Below are 24,164 nucleotides of genomic sequence, written 5' to 3'. Positions count from 1 at the left end.
AAGATGGCATCTTTTAATGTACCTGTCTTGCAGACAGCTGAATCCATAGTTCAGGGCATCAAAAGGGCAGGCACCAGACAAAGAAAGAAAATAAAGCATCACCAGCTGAGGAGAAGAATTTCAATTTAAACTTATAAGCTTGGACTGAAAAAAGTGGACCTGAAGGTAACGAAAGAAAGTTAAAAGACAAAGGAAGTCATGCACTGAATGGTTTAAAATGAATCTTTAATAAGGATTTAAATAAAATAAAGTACTCCTGTACTACATACATTTAAAACTATCAGTCCATCCATTTTTGAACCTGCTTGTTGTAATTCTGAGTTATGAAGAGCTAAAACGTACAGAGGAGCATTGGGGAGCAAAGGAGAAACCAACTCTGGATGGCCTGCTGTTTCATCACAGGATATACATGCATAATTGAGCCCCAAGCAAACACAAATTAAAAATAAAGCATTCTAAATCTCTTCCTCCATAATGATGTATAAGGATTACTAGCCCCCACGGTAGCTTTGACCTGATCCAAGTCATGGGGTCTCAGAGCTTTCAACACTTCCTTTGTTTAGCTTTAAGGACTTTTCTGCAAGGTGACAGTGTTATATCAACTGGAGTCCCTACGTTGCTGCCACCCCACAAGGTCTCATTGTACTTTGCTGCCACCCCACAATCACCAGCAGGCAGGGACTTGAGTGACGTGCCTATATGTGCTGACAGGCACCTCTTCCAACCATTTCTTACATTATTGATTAGAATGAACTTTAGAGTACAGCCAAGTGAAATGTTTTTTAAGACATTGGAAAATGGAAATCTGCTTTCTTTTTATAATTCTTGTATTCATGATGTGTAAAGTAAAGCTGTATATCCACAAATATGAGTATGCTAGTTTAATTAGTGATTTCAAACTGGAGCAGTGTGGACCAGTGTGGCTGAGTATGTCTGTGTGTGTAAGTGGGTCATAAGATGGACTCTGCACCCTTTCCAGGGTTGCCTTGCATCCAACAGTGACAGGGTATACTTTGAGCTCCAACCCCATGATCCTAAATTGGATTAAATTTGAGAATGTTATGAGAAATACATAGATAGTGAATTTTTGTTCTTTACCAGAAACAGTCTGAGCTTTTCAGATTGAAATGTGCTGCTTAATCAAGATGGCTACAGCTGTGGCAACCTCAGACACACATTTGAAATGAGGCTGGTGAGGCTATGAAGAATGGCGGTTAGATGACTTCAAAAGTTGTTCTCAAGGAACATTCAAGAACTCTAGAAAATTGGTCTGGTTGTTATGGTTTGACTTTAATGGAAGATTATATCATCAGGTGAAGGGATGAACCTCACATCATTGTCATGGTAGAGCTTTTCATTTATATTAAACACACAACCATAATCACAGTTATCAGTGTAGTAATTAGATTGTCTTGGATCTCCTGATCAGACTGAGTTGAACTGACGAGTCAATAAAGCAAAGGTTTCAGCAGATGCTAAAATGAAGGCGTGAGGTGGAAGGGTCAGTCCCTCAACCTTGCTTACAGCAAAGATTGTCTGCCACCACATGAGTAATATGAGAACCTGAACTTCATCCAATGTAGGAAATAGACATCAGTGTGTCAGATTTGACTGGTGAGTCAAGAATGCAACTATGTGGAAGCTTCAGAGTGGAAAAAAGGAAGGCCAATGTATAGGCAAACATTAAGAATGACTTTTAGAGAAATTAGGAAATGGTTTTATGGCTATGGAACGTAAGATGAGATATCAACTTTTACCTTTATCATGTCAATCACTGTAAAAAAAATGGACATTTAAGATGTCCAATTTAGAATGAAGTTCATTTAGGCCATGTGGTAGTCATGAAAACCAAAAAACAGAGCAAGTGGTGCAGAGAATTGATAAAATTGCTTTTTGGAACTCATTATTGATGTTCTGAGAACAGACAGAGTGTCTCATTACACCCCCTCACACACCCCCTCCCGAAGTGCTGGTGCTGAAGATGTTGGAGCTGGCTACATAATTTTCAGAAAAAAAAGATTAACCCTGTCAATAATTTAAGAGAATCAGCATGGACGATGACATATGTTTTTACTAATGAGAAGTATTTAGGATGGTATTCAATTATTGCAGATCTGTTTAGTCCTCCAGAAAAAGAAATGCAGAGCCAGATTTTATCTTGATGACAGCTTGTTTGGACTCCTGCAAGTTGGTGGTGTGCAAGTCCTCTGGAATCTGGGGGCAAAGGCCATGACTCAGAAGCTTAGCATATTTGCAATATTGCATGTCTGCCTGGGACCGATGGAAAAGAAATAACTTGTACTTCCTAGAAGTTCTGTATTCACAAAAACTAAATCATGTGAAAATAAAATTTTGTTTAAGGTCTATCTGTAAACCACACACTAAGAGGGGACCACCACTGTACCACTGCATCTCCAAAAGTCTATAGGTTTACAGGGAACGTAGATGTTTATAGGTTCATAGTGTTATTATTAGTGCTATGCTAGAAACTACAACCCTTTACTAAATATCCAAAAGGGTACTCAAACATGGAAACAGTAGGATAAAGAAAAAACAGACGCTGGACTGTTATCAGACTACATTACTAGAAGAGGCTATGTTTGAAAAATAGTTAAAATAGTCCTGGTTTATTGAATACAATGTGGGAGTTTGAACTGGCATGTTTGTGGTTTACAGTTCTTCACCAGTGGGCCAAATTGTCTTCAACATTTGATGGGTATGAAAGGCTTGACTCCTTTAGGATGTGAACAGCTGGATGTTGGCTGTTATTTTTAGGGATGTGTGGGGGTGGCTGTTAGTTCCATGTCATTTTCTGGGATGTGAAAGGACAAAGGCTGGCTGCCTGTGTTATTTCTAGTGAATTGGGGGGGAAGGGGGGTTGTATTTTATATTTAGACACACAAGGGGGTTGGAAGCTGACTCTACATTGTTATTAGAGGTGTATCAGTATTCTTATTATCAATGCCAATACTTGAATTTTTTTCTCTTTTCTATTTTAGAGACTTGTGGCAGACACACTTGTTCTCATGTTAAAGAGATAAAGGAGTGAGAGGATGGCTTTGCCTCTTGGTAGGTGCAAGGGGGTTGAATATTGGTTGTTAGTTTCATGAACATGTAGTAGTCAAGTTAGCACATCCAGTAATTGATAAATATCAGCTAAATGTAAGCGTTGGGGTTCCTTTTGTCTGTGCCCTCACTGATTTAACCATAGAGAGGAGATGATGGCTCCTTTGTCGTTTTTCGGTTCTTATTGAGTCAGCTAATGTTGGGATGTTATGGAGAGTTAAGGTTATGGGAAACATTGCCTTTTCTGAGACCTTTGAGTGATGGACTAACTTTATCTTCTCTTGGAATCTCTGACAGTCTCTAAGGGAGGTTTAGCATACCCCGAGAATGGTAGGCCTCCTGCATGATGTTGTACACACGGACAATAGAGCGAACTGTCCTCTCTAGGACCAGTTGGGCCTCACCTTCATGTTCAATGCAGACAATATCAAAAAAGACCTTCCTCTCAGGCAACGCCAAGAAAGCCATAGATGCAGCTTGCCGTACAAGCCAACTGTGGTAAGGGGCTAGGGCTTCATTATAGGCTTCCTGGCACAAGTCAGATGTATTGCTCTCATCTGAGCTCATCCCTAGCTTATGTAGGAATAATTCCAGCCACTTGAGAGCACGGTGGAGCCGTAGCAGAGTGCGGCAACCTGAATTGGTCTGTTTGTGAAAGTTCACTAGGTTGTGCCGCAGCTCATGGTCCATCATGGAACGGACAGAGTAGTATTCATTTCCTCTCGCTGTGCTCTGCAGCTCCCGTAGGATGCCAATCTTTCCTTTGACTTCTTGAGAGATGAAACTAAACACTGTCCCCAGGGCTTCCATGAACCTGAAAATAAAAGAAAAGTGTCCTAGAGTCAGGAAATTATTCTTGTCTCAGCAGCAGCTTCCAGACATATTTCAAAAGACTAAAGAGGCTTTGCAGGGAACCCAATGACTCCCCAAATGACCCAGTATACTGTCTGAGTTGAAGACTAGCAACAGCTGTGACTCTCAGATTACCACTAGAGCTGAGTTTCACTGCAAATTCAATTTCACACTAATCATTTCACTCATCACTAAAGTCTACTTATGGGTTCATGAACAATGATGTGATTTGTGATGCTTTGTATTTCTTAAGTGCAGCTAACTGGCCACAACTCATCTCTTCATCTATGCGAAAATAGTTTAGATTGATCAAACACATGCATGTTAAGTTAACTGGTGACTCTAAAATGGCCTAGTGTGAATGAGTGTGCCTGGTGATTGGCTCGTGGACAATCTGGCTGGATTCCTCCTGTGTTCCTTCCTGGGTTCCTTCCTTTTACCTTCTTTAAGGTTCCAGCACATGTGATCCTGAACTGTATGAAATAGACTTGAAAGGGAATGGGTTGACATTGGGACCTCAAAGTGACAAGGTTTCTTATATTTCTTGAAATACAAACCATTTTCAATAGAAAAGAATGGGACATTGTCTCCTCAAATGAAATGTCCTGCCCCTTAGTTTAAATGAAAAGATTTATGTGCAATTTCCCTGCCAAAGCCTGTACCATAAACACAGTTGTATTCTGTCAGTGGTTAGATAAATACATTGGCCAGTAATTTGCATCAAAATCGACACACTGGTGCAGCACTGGTGCCCGTCTGTCCAGTTCACACAAACTCCATTCTCTATTGAAATGCAACCAATAAGAATAAAAACATCTGCCTTCAAAGTTTTTGAGTAATTGCCTACAATAATTTCTAAACATCTCTGGATTAGTTATGCAGTAACATACATTTCTGTTGATTTTTGTTTTTATTAATCTAAAAGCAATTATTCTACAGAAAATTCAGAGGAAAGTGAGTAGGCTGATTTCAGGACTGTGAAGGAGAATAGCTGACAAGATTCCATCCATCCATTTTCCAACCCGCTGAATCCGAACACAGGGTCACGGGGGTCTGCTGGAGCCAATCCCAGCCAACACAGGGCACAAGGCAGGGAACCAATCCTGGGCAGGGTGCCAACCCACCGCAGGCTGACAAGATTGAATAATTAAAAATTTTGAAAGGAATTAGAACAGTGGATCCCAGCTGTTACTTTTAAATTAATTCTTCAATAAGAACACGGAAACAGCGTTGGAAACCAATTAAGTCCAGATTTCACACAAATATTAGAAAATTTTTCTTAATACAAAGAACAAAGACACAAGGTAGAAATTACCAAGTAGTGTGGTAACATACAAGAATAAAACAAGGGGAGATAAGGCTCTATCCGCCCTTTCAATCTTATGCACCAAATGTCTGGAGCAATCTCATTCTGTACCTTTCTGTTACTGACTCTGTGGACTCTTAAAAAACAGTTAAAAACTTCCTTGTTTAGCCAGACTTTTGCTTAGGGTCTAATTGTTATCAATTTTATTTTTATTTTATTTGAATTTGCTTAATTTGTTTGTTAGCTTTTACTTTACTCTATATCTTAATATATCTATGTCTTGCCTAGTTTCACCTTTTTCTTTTTTCTTCCTTTTATTGTACAGCACTTTGTAACTTTTTATCTTACTTACTTACTTACTTACTTACTTACTTACTTACTTACTTACTTACTTACTTACCCTAGCTACTAAATTTTGGCATTATAAGTCAGTCAAAAGTTTATTTTATTATCCATGAGCCGTCCCCCATAGCTCCACCAGCATAGTAATGAAACAGGACAGTGAGAAGGGCCCTGCCCGGCTCTCTACTCCTGACGTCACGCTTCCCGCTCCCTCAACCCACAGCCTCTGTCTCGGATTAGTGCAAATATATCACTCCTGCATGTGAACTATGATTCTTAGTGAAACGAGAGAAGTCGCGAAATCAACTGGAATGTTCAAGCAAATTCTAGAATCCGTTAAGTAGTTCTCTTGTGAAAGGCAGACAGACAGACAGACATACAGACAGACAGGAAGATAGACATTGGATTTTAAATACAGTATATAGAGAGATATTTCCCTTTATCCCTTTCCCTATTACCCCTTTAACATTCTCTCCAGAAAAAAATGTAATCTGGCTGTATTTTTGATTTTCTCCAACATGTGCCTTAACAGATTTATTGATTTTCTGTACAATGCATATATAAATGTTAATGCAAGGTAAAAGTGCTACAGTATATGTGGTATATTCACATCTATAATTAAAATATATACATATATAAAAATATGCGACTCTTCAATTCCACCCGGGGGGGGGGGGGGGGGGGGGGTAAATGTTAACATTATTCAAAGTTATTGTCTGTTTCTACCTGCATTTTTATTACTCTTTAATTTAATATTGTTTTTTGTATCGGTATGCTGCTGCTGGAGTATGTGAATTTCCCCTTGGGATTAATAAAGTATCTATCTATCTATCTATCTATCTATCTATCTATCTATCTATCTATCTATCTATCTATCTATCTATCTATCTATCTATCTATCTATCTATCTATCTATCTATCTATCTATCTATCTATCTATCTATCTATCTATCTATCTATCTATCTATCTATCTATCTATCTATCTATCTATCATTGGCAGGGTCTCAGAGAACCTGGAGCCTATCGCAAGTATTGAGCCCAGGTAGAAACAATCCCTGGATGGGATGTCAGCACATGTGCTGTCCATAATTATATTATCAATGTGCCAGATTTGAGGTCTCAGTGATATTATTGACAGCCCCCTCATTCTTGAGTGAACTGAAGTGCCATCTTTTTAGCCAGCTAGGCTTAACAAATCAGTGTGAAATTTGACAGAATTGCAGTATTTGATATGTGCTCAGTTCTGTGGCTTTGCTGACTCTTCTAATTTGCAGTCCCTCTCCAATGTGGAAAGGGTTAACAGTTTGTGGCCTGTGAGTGACAACATGAAATCTTTAAGACTTCAAATTGTTAAACATAACTCCTTGTTTTCTTTGTCTAGTTCCTTAGTTAGATTGGTCCGGACAGTATAAAGCTCTCAACTGACCAGAACAGGATGACAATTTTTAGGGATGGAGAAGAATGAATTAAATTTCATATAACATGACTGCTTTCAATCAATCAGTTTTCATCTGTTAATCTGCTAGTATTGTGACCTATTGAATTAGCAGATGGACTTAAAATCAAAAGGTCTTAGGGTTAAATCTTGTCACTGGCTTCTTGGGCAATCCCCTGCAAATTTATTAACGCCTCATTCCACAATTACATGATTGAGCATCTCTTTACTTTGTATTATGCCTGCAAATTATATTGGAATTATGGTTAGTCTAAAGATAAAAAAGATTAAATGACTTGTTTCATTGACTATTTTAACCATGTTCTGCTTAATAACGCTAAATAAGATATAAATATCAATTCCAGAAACCATTTCCGGAAAACTCAAAACAAAAAAACATGTTTGTAGCTTATTAGTGGTGAGTAATCAATGTCTGTCCTCATCTCTGATGAAAAGCTAAGAGCTACAAATAGTCACCTTGCCTCCGAATCAATTACTAACACTCAGCAATGGTGTAATGTAAATTTACAGTATTTAATTTTGTTTATGTGAAAGATAACGTTTGGAAATGGTAAGCAGGAAATTCTTTATTTATGAAGTCTAGAATATGGCACATTATGTATTAAATTTTTATTCATTCATTTGGTCATTTTCTGAATTTTCTTATTCCATGTATTAAATATGGAAAACATAAAATATTAATTAACATATTATATTAATAAGACCAAGTCTGAAAATAAAATGTGGAATATATCCATAGGGAACAAAATCAAGGCTATTTCTACGTAGCTCTTACTCCTGTGCCACAATGCTGTCTTGGTGGTCACACAAAATAAGAATCACACTTGCCAATAATTAAGGTGACCTTAGAATATGAAGAATCTGATCCTCTAGTCACACCTACAGTATATGAAAATAATATAATTATTAACAGAGAGCATAGGTTTATGGGAGGAAAGTCCTGTCACTCCATTTTTTTAATATTTTTTGAAAAGGCAACTGTAATAGTTGACAAAAGCAAAGCATACAATAAAATTTACTTAGACTTTCAAAAAGCCTTGAAAGATTCTGAAACCTTAAACTGTAGGCATCAGAGGTACCCTACCATCCTGGATCTCAAGTTGGTTATGCGGAAAGAGACAAAGAGAACAAATAAGAGGAGAATGCTCTATGCTGGATGCGGTCATCAGCGGGGCACTTGGGACATTTGTCTGTGGACTATTATTTATTGTGATTTCTGTTTATGACATTGATTCCAGTATAATTTGTAAACTTGTGAAATTTGCAAATGACACTAAAATTGGAGGAATGGTAGATACTGTAAAAGTAGCAGAAAAGATTCAGAAAGACTGGGACAATCTTCAGACTCTAGATGAACACTTGGAAAATACAGTTTAATGTAGAAAAGTGCAAAGTGCTAATGGTAGGCAAAAGAAATTTCAATTATAAATACAAGATGGGAGACACTGTTCTACAGGAAGCAACCTCTGAAAAGGATTTAGGGGTTTATGTTGACACAACATTTTCATAATCTAATCATTAAAAAATGTTTAATATAAATTAAGGAATGTTATGCTCAGACTATATAATGCACTAGTGAGACCGCATCTGGAGTATGGTGTGCAGTTTGTGTCACCATGCTACAAGAAAGACATAGAGTAGCAGCACTTGAAGATGGACAGAGGAGAGCAACCAAGTATATCCTAGAACTTAAAGAGATCCATATTACTAACCGAGAATGGTAAACTGGATATGGACGCAGGGACCTGCCCATGGACGCAGGAGACATAGTGCGCAGGCGCCACACAAAGCCCCCCCCCCCCCCCCCCCCCCGTCCCAGAGCAAAACGGGAGAGACTAAAGAGGTTAAAGAACGGGGCCAAACACATGGAGAGCAGGTTATAGATGATGAAAACTGGAATGCAACAGCTTCAAAAAAACCAAGGCACGAAACACATGCACAGCGAGATACAGAATATAAAGGCAGAAAAAACGACAGTTAAACGTCCACACCACACAGCAGAGGCAGACCCGGAAGGTGCAGGCGCCTACATCGCGCGTTGGAAGGTGCGGGAAAGTACGAAAGGCAAAGGCGCCTAAACAGCGTGGTAAAACCCGACATAATAAGGAAGGCGCAGGCGTTGCCGCCATATTGTGAGTGGCACTACTGCGTAGTGAAGGCGCAGGCATCACTGCCATATTGTGCATGGCACTACTGCGGAGTGAAGTTAGGAATAATGTGCTGCTTGGGATCGTACAAAACGCCGAACGTGACCCAACATCTGAAACTAAGGAGGCAAAGCAGGCACGGGTTCAAACTGAACGAGCTCGACTGACGGATATACGCCTACAACGCGCGTTTCAAACCGCAGAAGCAGGGCAAGCACGGGTTCAAAACAACGCAAGCTCCTACAACGCGCGTCTGAAACTACGGCTGCCCAGCAGGCACGGGTTCAAAATGCTGGGGGTAGGCGAGCAAAGCGAGCAGGGGGCGAAGCCCCCTTGTATCATACTATGACAAATTCAGAGAATTAAACCAGTTTATTCTTGAGCAAAGAAGACTGTTTGGGAACCTAATTCAGGTCTTCAAAATCTTCAAAGGCATAGATCTCTTCAACTAAATGGTGAATCACATACTCAAGGACACCAGTGGAAATCAAAAGGAAGTGCATAGGGCTAAACTCAGGAAGTACTTCTTTGTGCAAAGAGTTGTGGGAATCTAGAGCAAACTACTGAGGCATGGAGTTGAAGCAGAAACCTTGACAACCTTTAAGAAGTGTCTAGATGAGATATTGGGACAACTTAGCTATTAACTAAACCAATGAGCTTGATGGGCTGAATGGTCTCCTCTCCTTTGTCAAATGTCTTAAGTTCTCCTTCTGTTCTTATGTTCACACCTTGAGAAACTGGAGGCAGCTGGTAGCAGTGTCCACAAATCTAGTTTGCTCCAAAATGATTTGTTTACAGCACACCCAAACCAGCCTGAAAGTTCCTGGTCAGGGTCACAGGAATTCAAGGCCTATCCCAGCAGCAATGAGCATCCATTGCTAATTAAAACAGTTTATGCACAAATAAACACAGAAAATTCTTTCTCCTCCATGGGGGTCTTACTGTGCAGATTTTTGTCTGATGTCTATTGTTTGGGGACACATTCATACTTGTTCACCATAGTCACATAAGTAGCACATCACCCAGGTCTTTATACTGTAGAAATAAGGTACCTCAGAGTGTGCTCCCCTGAGGGTCCAGTCCATCACAGTGCTCCACACCTGTTTACCACATTTAAATTTTCCTGCCCTACACTTTATCCTGCCAAGACCGGTTTGCCCCTTGCTCTCATTTCTTGATGCAAGGCCTGCTTTGAATCCATAAAAAATTAAAGAAGCCAAACTATACTTAATCACTGGCAACACTGAAAAGGCCTAGGTCTACTTACTTGATAAGTTCGTCCCAGCCCACTAAGTACTGCTCCAGCAAGACCTCCTCCTCTTTGGTCACGGCCGAATTAAAAGAGACAAGGACCCGAGAAATTTGAAAGTCCTGGCCACTGCAATGCTTGCTGAACTCTGTGGTGATGTGTTCAAGGCTTTGAGTGCCTCCATTTATGGCATCCTGTCAAGCAAGGAAATAAAAAAATGTTACCATTGCCTCTCTCGACACTATAACATGGATTTTCATGTGCTAATTTACTTGAAATAATGAGGCCCTCACACATTACCAACTGTTATGATATAATCTTATTTAATTTTGTGCAGGTCTTTTGAAGCTTTTCATTGACAAATTGCTAAATTTCTGAGGAGAACACATAGTTTCCTCATTCTGTTTATTCCACCTCCCACAGTACTGGACAAAACACTAATTGGATGAGTCACATGACTTTATCATGACTGTATATAACTAAGTAGTACACAGAAGGAAGTAGCTTATAATCAGGGCTACTTGAATAGGGTGGCCATCAAGGCACTGCCCAAATTCATCAGGGCTTTTAAAAGTGTGCTAAAAGAACCAAAAAAGTAGTGGCACAGCGGCAAGGGAAACATAAACTACTTTGATGGCCTACTGCACCCACAAAGGAAGGAAACTGATCCATCAGTCATGAAAACAGAAATCCAGGTGTGTTCATCTCATTGTTGATAATAACATATCAGCACATGGACAGAGAATAAGACGTTATTAAACAACAAACAGACACTATGCATTTAACTTCAAAGTAGCCTCAGTATTGGAGAAGAAATCCTCTGTTAGTAAAGTATATAAGAAGTGGAGAAAAACACAACAATATAGTTGGTCAACATGATTGAAGGAGAAGGCCAGCCCCAGGCTGATATCTACACTTGCTTCAGCATGAATCAGAATCAATGATCCAATGTCCATAGTTATTGCTTCATTAGACCTTTCTCAAGACACAAAGACATTTAACACTCCCATTTCCTCACTCCACAGAGGACTGCATTTGCTTGAACATCCAGACACTGACTTCAAGTCATCAGGAGTGGAGCTGCTTGAAGAAGTGGAGTAGTAAGAGGAGTAAGCAGTACTTCTGTGGAGATGAATCCAATCAGAAACTTTTAGTTCAAATATGTTTAATGTTTAACTCAAATCAGCCCAAGTAAAACATTTCATTCATCAATTTTATGAATAACCTTAATCCAATTATGGGCCTATTAATATTGGGTGCATGGCAGAATCCAGCCTTTCACAAGCCACACTAATGCACAAACTCACAATAACACATCCTGAGATGACTCAGATCCTAAAACACCTGAGTAACCTTAAGTGATTCACAACAACAAATTCCTTGGTGGGTGAAAGAAAGATGAACTAGATAGAATATTGGAAAACACCACATCAGTGCTATAAAAAATGCAGATCACTAGAATAAATTTAAGGTTTTGGTCACCCAGTACTAAGTATGTATGACTGTGATGTCTCAGATACTATATTTGAATTTTAACTGTGGTCTGTAACACTTACTATGTCATTTGTAATGCTCTCCACTGATCTGTGATGCCACAGACATGGTCCTCCATTCATGCTACACTCCCTCAGGTGGTCATCTGCTGCCGGAGAGAGACAAAATTACACTTTTAGTGACAAATATTCACTCTTACCAGATGACAACTGACCTTAAAGCATAAAAAGTATAGGATGCCTAGTAAAGCCCTGGCTAGTTCCAAAGGGTTGTTTCTAACTCTGTTCAAAATGTAGGAACAAGCCAGGTGTTGTTATAGAGATGGTTCAAGATTCCTTCTAAAGTGACATTTTTCCTGCCATCTGCAGACTTATGCTACATTCATGGATGAATGGTTGCACTTTAAAGAAAGATGGTAGTATTGCCTCTGATATGATAAAAGCATTTCTGAGATGAAAACCTAAGTAGTTTGTCAATTAAGAGTGGGGACTATTAGATCTATTGCAGCATAATGACCAGAAACAATATTGTGGCCACACAAAAAACACAACACAAAAATGTGACACCAGAATAATGAGATATTATTTAAAAAAAAAATTAAATGTACAGTCTATTCTAATTATTCATTGGGGTTATGTTCCTGAAAAACCTTGCTGATATTGAAAACGTTGAAACTGAAGCATTGATCTGATGGAAAAAATGGGGTTAGGTTCCACCAGAATACCTGGTGGGAGACAGTGTCGGACACTCCTGCTCCCTACTTGCTCGAAGCTCGATAATGATCCTTCCATAGGTTCACCTATGAAACTTTATTTCCTCTATAGTCAGGTTCAGTCATCGTCTCCATGTTCTGACAAAGGCTGCAAGCAACTGTAGTGGGGCCAAAGCATGGGGCTGATCCAAGGACCTCACTATACCATCTGTTGAGTAGTAGCAAAGAGCAGTGTATACAAAGGACAGGGACATTAAGCTGTTTTCTATTTACCTAAGACGTTGGATGTTGGAGCTGGGAAAGATGTCACACCCGAGTTGACCTTGTTCCAGTGAAACATTCAGAAAATCAATATGGACACTTAAATATTGTATTAAGCAGTATTTTGTGCATCCAAACACTACAGCAACATGTCCATAGATGGAAGCTGGACAGGACTGTGTGTATTACTGATTTAATTAGAAACAAATAGACAGAAGTGCTAATAAACAGTATAATGCTACAGCTTTAACTAATATTCTCAGATTACATTTACATTTTGGATTGACGTCATAACCTCAAATCGGACAAACTAAGACTTGACAGATGAATCCATAATTTCTGAATAGGAAATCTGACTTGAAGAGGCATCCAAGTTAAAATTTTCAACTAAGAATTCAGAAATTCCAACTTCCCAGTACAAATGGAATGCAGCATTAAACAGTGCAAGATTATGACCCAAATTTATTGGGAATTCCTCAGTTGTGGGGAAAAATTGCAAGCTCTGGTGTCCATCATAAATGGGGTTCAATGGCATATTTAAACAATGTTGGTGCCTTATAGACAAACAATCACTTCAGTTTAGACCTGTTATTGATTAATCTCATCTGTTGATCATGAGTGATAAGGTCTCTTGGAATTTTTTTTCTATTATGTATGGCCATGTAAATAACAACGTGATTTTCATCCCCAGCCCCATCCAGCAGCCTGCAGTAATTAGACTATGATAATTGTGAAACGGGTTACACTTTAATACTGAAGGATAAGTGAATCTCCCTGAAAAGAATCTGTGGATAGCGAGGATTTTCTGCACATACATTAGCACTCACATTACAACATTCAAGGTCTCAAGTAAAGGACATCCAAGGCATGTGAGAGGAGTATTTTGATGCTGTTTTGTAGGTGGGCACATGTTTAAGGTACCCTGCCAGACAGACAGACAAGGGATGCAAGTAAGGATCCTTACTTCTTTGCGCATTTATTGTGTGATTCGTTACTCATTCATTGTGTTTCACATTCCTTGTTCATTACACTGGTCTACAAAAAATATTTTTTGTTTGCTACTGGGAACTTTAGAGCAGCTCTTTATTAAGTTTTTTTACACTCATTCCATATATGAAATTGGAATTAAGCCAGCACGTCAGGCTTTTGAAATACACATCGACATTTTTACACTTTTGAATATCAATCTAATATATCAACACGACATCTGGAGTTTGGACTATGTCCCACCAAAATTGTTTTGATGTGTTTATTCTGAAAACAAACCAGAAGATGATACCAGAGACACGTTAAAGCATATTTATGTCAATTTACCTCAAAATAAAAGTGAGGTCAGCGTGCCCAAAAAAGTCTGAGGCACTCGATTTTGCGCTTGTACTGCACATCCGTCTATCTTTGCAAGAACCAACAGTAGTCACCCATCATGCTCGGAGTGAATTTTTCCCAATATCAGTTTTCCATCACCTTTATATCTTGATGAAATCTTTCCCCATGCTCATGTCTGACATCGCTTAGATTTGGTGGAAAAAAGTCGAGATGAGAATGTAAAAAATGCGCCTTCAGTGACATTCTGGCTCCTGTAAGCTGATATACTTTCAGCAGGTTCTCCACAAGCTCAGTATAATTCTCTGCTCTGTGACTGTCAAGAAAATTCTGGACAACCTTCCTGAATGAGGGTGCTGATTCAGTGGGCTTCAGTTTCCTTTTGAACTCATCGTCAAGCATCAGTTCATGGATTTCAGGGCCAACAAAAACACCTTCCTTAATTTTGGCTTCACTTTTCTCGAGACCAAACTTATTTCTTAAATGCTGAAACACATTACCTTTACTGTCCAGTCAGCCTAGCTGTCCAAGACCTGGAACATCATGACTAAAAAATGGGACGTGCTAGACGAAAACGGTTTTCAGATTTGGAGTCAGCAAGTGAAATTTGTTAAAGTACAGGTGAAAGAATCCTAGTAGTGAAATGCTTGTTGACCAGTGTTATTGTAATTAATGAAACAGCCTTGGCATTTATTCTGGGTACTGGGATTGACTTTGAGCACCTTATTGTTCACACTGGGTTTTTATAAAACATATGAATAGCTAATTGGTATTGCCAAGCATATTACAACAACAGTGGTCAAAAAAGGGTAACAATTTATGCAATTGTACAGCCAATGCTGGTTGAAGACCCCTATGGACCCCTGGGTCTGAACCCCCTAACCTCACCTCACTCAAATACATATTTTCACACATTATAAATATTACAAATAATATTAATAATAAATCAGGTAGATAGATTAAAGAGAGAGGAGAGGTTAAGAGCACGCAATGATGCAGCGCATTGCCACCCCCACCACATGACAGACAAACTCAGGATCCCAGATTAGGACCTGAGTGCAGCCATGCAACGGGTGACACCTCAGCACCACACTAGTTCAGATGGAGTGGAACTGATGTGAGGTTTTTTATGGTGGCTGGAGTGCCAATTCTGACACCAACCCCCAGGTTTTCCCTACAGGTTGGAGGGCCTACATGCAGGGAGAGGGATTAAAGTAGAAAAAAAATTCAAATCTTTAAGTCAGGACAGGTTGACCTTCATTTTTGGTTCATTAGTGCATTACAGTGAATGTAAGAAACAAATTGATGAGTGCAGTGTCACATCTGCAGAAAACTGATTTTAACATTTTTAAAAGGACGTTTATTGTAAAAAGGTGATATAAAACTGAGTATTTTAGGTTCTCATATTAGCACCAGGGCGGCACAGTGGCGCAGTGGGTAGCGCTGCTGCCTCACAGTTAGGAGACCCAGGTTCGCATCCCGGGTCTTCCCTGCGTGGAGTTTGCATGTTCTCCCCGTGTCTGTATGGGTTTCCTCCCACAGTCCAAAGACACGCAGGTTAGGTGCGTTGACGATCCTAAATTGTCCCTAGTGTATGCTTGGTGTGTGTGTGTGCCCTGCAGTGGGCTGGCATCCTGCCCAGGGTTTGTTTCCTGCTTTGCGCCCTGTGTTGACTGGGATTGGCTCCAGCTGAACCCTGTGACCCTGTAGCTGGGATATAGTGGGTTGGATACTGGATGGATGGATATTAGCACCAAATGGAATAAAAGACCATTCATTCAGGTTTGTCATTGTTTGGTGCATCTTATTGCCTGCGATGGGCTCGTTGTCCTCCATATTATTGCTCACATTTATGTTGGCGTTAGAGGATGCAGTAGAATCAGACTGCACTATCCTACTTGGAACAGCGATATCAGCCCACTCCGGACTATCTGTAAGGTTGTTCTCTTCAGTCTCAATTTCAATATTTACAACTGATTCAAATTACTTCTTCAAATCGTCATTTTGATTTATTTTTTGAAAATGTCAGATATAGTTTTCACCAAAATATAATTTTGTGCATCTCTCTCTTTTAAAATGTTTTTTTTCTTTTTTGTTTTGCCATTTGGCTCTCATTTTGATTGACCGCCCATTTTTCTTTTTTGGGACACGGTACAACATCAAATGTAAGATCTCATAAAAGTGACCCATAGAACCGTGCTTTGTGTGAGTCCCACCCACATCAACCAACCAGGACTGATATTTTTCTTTCAAAATCTTTTTATTTAGGTAGGTTGGGTAATTTTGTATTCATAAGGATTGAAGTTGAGTGTGATGTTCATAGTTATTTATAGAGCCTGCTACTGCTATAAATAAAGAATGTTTCAGAAACATTCATGTGGATTGGACTCTAGTGAACCAAACATGTTTCTCCTTCACTTGGCATTGCTCTGGCAATGAACCACTCTGGCATCTTTATTTTTAAGAGTGTATATAGTTCATAACAAACCTCATACACTGGCTAAGCACTTACATTAAGGAGTATGAAAGTGAAGATTAAATAAATATAAAAATTGATGATGTAAACTCACTGTTGAGGGAAAGGTTCTTTTAATACAGGCAATTTAATCGGTAATTATGTTGTATGCAGCATCAGTTTTCTTGCCACTCTGTCAGAAATGTTAATAGAATAATAAAATAAAAAATAAATAAATAAATAAAAACTCTATTTGGCTTCTTTTGAAGAACAAAGAATGAAAAGGTAGGAATAAGTAAAGTAATGATAGACAAGGACAAAGGAGGAAAGAACTTTTCTAACATCTATAACTGATTATTCTAAAATATACTGCTGCAACACCAATCAGAAGAGAAAGAAACATCCGATATGGCTAAATATTTGTTTGGCATAATGCTGAGATCTGATAAAATATACAAACTAGTGCTTAATAGGCCAACAACTCAGAAAGAATTAAAATATTATAGTAAATTCATTGAAGATGGTGAAGAATGTATAAATACACTCTTACCAATAAAAGTGCCAGTACTGAGCAATGCCATAGGGCAGGGGTACCCAACTCCAATCCAGGAGGGCCACAGTGGCTACAGGTTTTCATTCTAATAACTTTCTTAATTAATGACTGTGGTATAGCAGGTCCACAGCTCAAATTGAAAAGGCCAGTTTTAAATAAACAATCGGCACATTTGTGGGGGTTGGAGGTGAGGCGTGGTAGTGTGGCCAGAGCGGTTCCCGGGGGCATCCGTGATTTAAGCTGGGAGCTGCTAATCGCCACACCTGCACCACGTCCCCGTAATAAATAGGAGAAACAAGAGGCGGAATGGGAAGGAAAAATATTAAAGGAGAACGGTAAAAGACTGGAGAGCGAGAGAGTAGAACTGGGGTAGTGCAAGACAATGGACGAGCCAGCCAGCTGAGTAACAGGAAGGTCAGCGATCAGCGATATGTATATAGTGTCACACACATGCGATTGGGAGGAAGCTAAAGAGCCTGAATAATAGTAGTTCCATGTAAGACCAGGGGGTGGCGAGGTGCACTAACTGTCTCTCTCAGTCCTCTGCAGACAATCCACGGGAAAACCCGCACAGTTCCGGCCCCACTGATGATGGCGCTTCCGGTCACATTGATGACGTCACTTCCGGTCACACTGATGATGTCACTTCCGGTTCTGATCCCACTGATGATGTCACTTCTGGTCGTGGCCTTTAAAGCAGACATTTTTGCAACCTTAAGTCAGTTCTGTTTTGGACTCAGACCTGTGAACATCTCACAATCTATTTAATCATTTTGCAGCCAGGGCACAATATACAGTGCATCCGGAAAGTATTCACAACGCATCACTTTTTCCACATTTTGTTATGTTACAGCCTTATTCCAAAATGGATTAAATTCATTTTTTTCCTCAGAATTCTTCACACAACACCCCATAATGACAACATGAAAAAAGTTTGGAATAAGGCTGTAACATAACAAAAGGTGGAAAAAGTGATGCGCTGTGAATACTTTCTGCATGCACTGTACGGGTGGCTGCCCCAAACCTTTTTGATGTCTTTCGTCTATTCTTGTGACAATAGATATATATAAAAATAAGTAAAAACTGAAAAGTTCTTAAGGCATATATATTCACTCCCTTTGCTATGAAACCCCTAAATAAGATCTGGTCCAACCAATTAACTTCACAAGTCACATGATTAGTTGATTAGGGTCCAACGGTGTGCAATCAAAGTGTCACATGATCTGTCACATGATGCCTTTATAAACAGACCTATTCTGAAAGGCCCCTGACTTTGCAACACCACTAAGAAACCAACATGAAGACCAAGGAACACTCCAAACAGGTCACAGACAATTCTGTGGAGATGTGTTGATCAGTGTTGGGTTATTTAAATATCCCATGGAGCACCATTAAATCCATTATAATAAAATGGAAAGACTGTGGCACCACAACAAACCTGACAAGAGAAGGCCACATAACTCACAGACTGAGCAAGGAGGGCATTAATCAGAGATACAACAAAGACAACAAGGATAATGCAGAAGGAGTTGCAAAGATCAACAGCAGAGATGGAACTATTTGTCCATAGGACTGCTTTAAGCCATACACTCCACAGAGTGGGGCTTCATGGAAGAGTGGCCAGAAAAAAGACAGTGCTTAAAGAAAAAAAAACATGTTTGGAGGTTGCCCAACAGTATGTGGCAGACTCCCCAAACACATAGAATTAGGTTCTCTGGTCAGAGGAGACTAAAATTGAAGTTTCTTTCCATCATGGAAAGAAATACTTTCACAAGGCACTGCATTCTCTTCTTGATAATGTTTTCACTCACTTTTCTATAATTTTTAATCTTTAAATGTATTCAACTCTCAGTGCATTTTGCAATGTCGCTATCATGAGAAGTGCAATGTTAGCCAATGAATAAGCCGTAACTCCTGACCAATGGATGAGGCCTAATGTTCAATTCAAATGCTTGGTGACATGAGTGCATTCTGTTTTCGTTCAAGACACCGTTTTCCAGAAGTGGTTTATTTAACAATACCTTTGTAAAATTATGTGTATTTAGGACATTGTGTACATACTTCTGGATGACTTGATGTAGATTATAATATTCTACAAAAACTTGTTTTGTTTGTAAATGGGAACTTCAGTCCAGCTCTTTAAGTTTTTTACATAGATTTCATATATGAAATTGGAATTAAGCTAGCACATCAGGTTTTTGACATACTCATCACTGATGTTTTGACACTTTTATATACACATCAATATATCAAGACAATATCTAGAGTTTGAACTATGTCCCACCAAAATTGTTTTGATGTGTTTATTTTGAATACAAACCAGAAGATGATAGCAGAGACAAATGTCAAATTACCTCAATATAAAAGGGAGGTCATCATGCTCAAAAATGTTTGAGGCACTTGCTTTTGCTCTTGTACTGCACATCTATCTCTCTTTGCAAGAACCAACAGTAATCACCCATCATCACACTCAGAGTAAATTTTCCCTGATATCGGTTTTCCATCGCCAATATATCTTACATTATATCTGACATCACCCAGATTTGGTGGAAAAAAGTCAAGATGAGAATGTAAAAAATGCCTCATCAGAGACATTCTGGCTCCCATAAGCTGCTATGCTTTCAGCATGTTCACCACAAGCGCAGCAGAATTCTCTGCTCTGTGACTGCCAAGAAAATTCTGGGCAACCTGCATGAATGCTTCCCATGCTGCTGATTCAGTGGGCTTCAGTTTCCTTTTGAACTCATTGTCAAGCATCAGTTCACGGACTTCAGGACCAATAAAAACACCTTCCTTAATTTTGGCTTCACTTTTCTCGAGACCAAATTTATTTCTTAAATGCTGAAACACATCACTGTTTCTGTCCATTGCCTTGACAATTTTCAAAGTAATGGTGAATCTAATGAATGAAATGTCCCAAAATGTAATGTTATATTAAGGAAACACTAAAACCGACTATCTATTGCAGCATCATGTCTCAGTTGTATCATTATGCTTTGGAGTTATACAAGACTTGGTAATCAGTAACAAATATTTTTCCTCTAATTTAAAATGAATAACATTTAAATAAAATTAATAATGGCAAGGTAAACAACTAACAGCTGTTAGTAACAGGTGGCAAATTTATTTATCTCAATGGCATCCCTAGTGGAATTACTGGTATTTATCAAAATGGGTATCTGCCTTTACTGTCCGGTCACCCTAGTTTTCCAAGACCTGGAAAATCATAACTAAAAAATGGGATATGCTACACAAAAACGGTTTTCAGATTTGGAGTCAGCAAGTGAAATTTATTAAAGTACAGGTGAAAGACTCCCAGTAGCGAAATGCTTGTTGACCAGAGTTATGTAATGTGAGTAATATGAGATTTTTTCAAAGACACTTGATACTGTTTGCTGTTGTCCAGTTTTGGTCTCCATGAGATTCAAAATTTTTCTCTGTCATCACTACAAGCGATAGTTGGTAAATAGCATATAAAAGATATTATTTGTTTGTGGATTATTCCATTAAAAACTGACTTTTAATTTGACTTATCCATGTGATCACACAGTAGAAGCACAGTAAAGAGTGTGACATACCGATTACAGGGAATCCAAGAGTAGTGTAGAAATTATTCTATAACTATTAGGAACACTGTAAAAAAGTAGAATTCTAAGATGTGAAAGAAATGTTACACCAGTAGTAACATTCAGTATTTTAATTAATGAAGCTTAGACAAAGCAAAAATTTCATATACTGGCACCCCCTGAGTAGGAGTTTTAGATAGATAGATAGATAGATAGATAGATAGATAGATAGATAGATAGATAGATAGATAGATAGATAGATAGATAGATAGATAGATAGATAGATAGATAGATAGATACTTTATTAATCCCAAGGGGAAATTCACATACTCCAGCAGCAGCATACTGATACAAAAAACAATATTAAATTAAAGATTGATAATAATGCAGGTAAAAACAGACAATAACTTTATATATTGTTAATGTTTACCCCCCCGGGTGGAATTGAAGAGTCACATAGTTTGGGGGAGGAACGATCTCCTCAATCTGTCAGTGGAGCAGGACAGTGACAGCAGTCTGTCGCTGAAGCTGCTCTTCTGTCTGGAGATGACACTGTTTAGTGGTTGCAGTGGATTTTCCATAATTGATAGGAGCCTGCTGAGCGCCCATCGCTCTGCCACAGATGTCAAACTGTCTAGCTCCATGCCAACAATAGAGCCTGCCATCCTCACCAGTTTGTCCAGGCGTGAGGCGTCTTTCTTCTTAATGCTGCCTCCCTAGCACACCACCGCGTAGAAGAGGGTGCTCGCCACAACTGTCTGATAGAACATCTGCAGCATCTTATTGCAGATGTTGAAGGACGCCAGCCTTCTAAGGAAGTATTCAGGAAATGGTGGATACATGCCTCCTGTTTCAACTATTCTGGTTAGGACATAGACAGCACAAAATTTAAGTGGAGGTCCTCTTTGTGAATAATTTGGCCATTTACCAGTTTGAAAATCCCTTGAACCTAATGCTTCTGAGATGGGCTCTGGTTCCATGTTTAAAACTGAATTACATTTTGTAAATAGAATGGCTTTAAGTGTGCATTGTACTTTTATAGTATCCTGACCATAAGTATTTATATTTCTACCACACCACAGAAACTGGTCACTTCCTTTTCATTATTTTTTCCCCTTTTAGCTCTTTTTGGTCACACTGTGAACAGCCCTTTGTCCCCTCTGGCCCTCCATTCCAGATGATATTGCTTCATTCATTTTCTGAATCCACAGTTTCCATTACAGAATCAGAAGGAGCTAAGTCTAAACTAGCAGCATCGGGTTCAAGACATAAGGTTTGGAGAAGTCAAAAAGGTTTTATAGGATAATGCAAAATGTATAGCAAGGGGTAGCAGAAGGCACATCATGATTAAAATATGTTAGTGCTGCCTCTGAAGTATGAGGAACAAAGAACTGAAGTGGAGGATGAAGGGTGAGGTGCTCCCCTTGGAACAGCAAGAAACCGTACAGAGACAAGATGAACATGACCACAACTGAACACAAAGAAGCCCGGTTGGACTTGTGAAATTCGTAACGGCATCCAAAAACTATTACATTGTTACAATAAAACTTACAAATCACACAAAAGAAATGACAGGGGCCTTTTTTTTAACAAGCTGGCCCATGCAGGTCTAAAACTATGCTTTCCTCAACTTCATTTACACTTTTATTGGCCATTTCCTTCTCATTATTCATCCAAATATTAAGAAAGCAAGAAGTGGACAGAAAACAAAATTAAGTAAACAATTTTACGGTTTTTTTTCTTCTTTTTTTTCTCCCAGTGTCTGACAGCACCAGGCCTGGCCTAACTGGACCTTGCACCTTGAACGAGTCACTTTTAAAAATGAAAGAGCCATACTTACGTAATCTAATGCTGAGATAAAAGAAGAGCAGCCCCACCAGGCTCAGAGGCATAAAGAATTTACAAAACTTTGGCGATGCCATCCCTCTCCTGGCCAACTTCATCTCAGGTTTTTAATATCCATTGCCGTGAATTAACCCATACATAATGGCCTGCCTGCCTTGCCGGGGTGTCTGTTTTTCTTTAGATCTCCAAACTACATGTTACCGCCTCCAGAGAGCTGCACTGCCTGACTTTGTCACAGCTTGCACAATTCTTAGTGATTGTGTCTCTGCTGAGTCAGTGCACTTCTCTGATAATGCAAAATTAACCTTGTCCCCCCCACCCCTTCTGCTCAGGCCCCCACCGACAGTGACAGCAGCTTGCATTGCTGATATCTGCAACAAGAGCAAACAAGTTAGCAAGCAAGTCTGGGTCATTTCTGGGACCTGCAGCACTCTTGGCACAGTTGGACACCTGGGCAGGAGGCCATTCTTTAAACAAAATAATCATCAAACACCCTGCCCTCTACCCGCCCCACCAAATAAACCCTACCACCAAGGTCAAAAGAAGGGCTAGTTTGGCTAGAAGTCAACATTTACGGGACACAATGACCTGGGACACATGGATAACAGCTTACTAAACAAAGAATTAAAGGAAAAGCTTGAAGCTCTTTAATATATGTCATCTGAGAGCCCTACCTAGCCCACCAAAGCCTTTGAAGTCAAACTCTGGCAACAGGTCTCTCCACTTCAGGTCTTTATTATTTCTGTATTATCTTAGAAAACCCTTGGAATCTTCAAATTTCTGACATCCTTATGTTTTTCCACATTGTTTAGCACGTGTCCTAAATGGAGTTTAGATGTTCTTTCAAGTTCCAGAGGATTTCTTTTCATAATCTATTATACTGGTGGATCCCAGTTGTTTTGGGGCAGTATGTCCTGTTCTGTAATGTCATCCCATCTCTTCCTCACGATGAAGGTCTCATTGCCCTCAGAATGGCATTCAACAGACATCCAGTCCAGGCTCCTCCTATGAATACCCTCATCAAAATGGCCCTTACTTTCAATATCTTCTTTTTTGATATTACCTTTTTTCACCATGACAATGCAGGTACAGTGGGTACTAGAATGGAACGTAGCTATGCCAACATCTTCTTTGGCTTGTTGGGAGGGCAATTCTTTTCTTCCTACCTAGTCGTTGTGTCAGATATGCACAAAAGATATATTGATGATTTTGTTGATGCTACCTCTTGCTGCAGAAGCCAGCTCTGCTTTATGATCCATGTTTCCACCGTCGTTCTAACATTTTTAAATATTAGTGTTTTTATCAGCTTTCCAGGACTTAAACCCTCTGTCTATGACAAGCCAACAAACTCAAACAGCTCCATTCTCTACAGCTTCTTCAATCTCTGGCATACTAATCACTCTACCTTTGTCACAGTTCCACTTGTCCCCCCATTCCAGCCTAATGCTCTATCAAAGATCATTAAGGAAAATGTTCCCATTTAGACTGATGCTTCCTTTTTTCCTACCCCTTCCTTGTCCACCTAACTTATGCAAA

At 39.3% G+C, this 24,164-nt stretch overlaps 1 protein-coding gene across 2 annotated transcripts; it reads right to left on the bottom strand.

The window, feature by feature from the left end:
- Positions 1 to 204: 204 nt before the first annotated feature.
- LOC114648897 (ceramide-1-phosphate transfer protein-like) lies at positions 205 to 22,915 on the bottom strand. 2 transcript variants are annotated; one of them, XM_028798215.2, is made up of 4 exons: positions 22,624 to 22,915; positions 11,976 to 12,061; positions 10,438 to 10,613; positions 205 to 3,880 (listed from the first exon to the last, which is right to left on the bottom strand). In XM_028798215.2, the coding sequence occupies exons 1-4, from the start codon at positions 22,724 to 22,726 to the stop codon at positions 3,367 to 3,369; spliced, it is 879 nt and encodes a 292-aa protein (XP_028654048.1). In that variant the 5' UTR covers positions 22,727 to 22,915; the 3' UTR covers positions 205 to 3,366. The 2 variants fall into 2 exon arrangements, with proteins under 2 accessions (XP_028654048.1, XP_028654049.1); XM_028798216.2 differs by having other exon boundaries at positions 11,976 to 12,058; positions 22,624 to 22,914.
- Positions 22,916 to 24,164: the final 1,249 nt, after the last annotated feature.

The sequence above is a fragment of the Erpetoichthys calabaricus genome, chromosome 3 (genome assembly GCF_900747795.2).
Source record: "Erpetoichthys calabaricus chromosome 3, fErpCal1.3, whole genome shotgun sequence".
In the NCBI taxonomy this organism is placed as follows: Eukaryota; Metazoa; Chordata; class Cladistia; order Polypteriformes; family Polypteridae; genus Erpetoichthys; species Erpetoichthys calabaricus.
Note: the sequence above shows the minus strand (reverse complement) of the source record. Positions and strands in the feature narration are given on the sequence as shown.

Bases quoted from the DNA above. Each gene is read 5' to 3' on its own strand.
- LOC114648897 (XM_028798215.2), bottom strand. From the start codon at position 22,726: ATGAAGTTGGCCAGGAGAGGGATGGCATCGCCAAAGTTTTGTAAATTC. The intron at 12,062-22,623 runs GTAAGTATGGCT...TCTCTCCGGCAG, and splicing joins TTATCTCAGCATTAGATTAC to CAGATGACCACCTGAGGGAG. The intron at 3,881-10,437 runs GTAAGTAGACCT...TTTTATTTTCAG, and splicing joins GGCTGGGACGAACTTATCAA to GTTCATGGAAGCCCTGGGGA.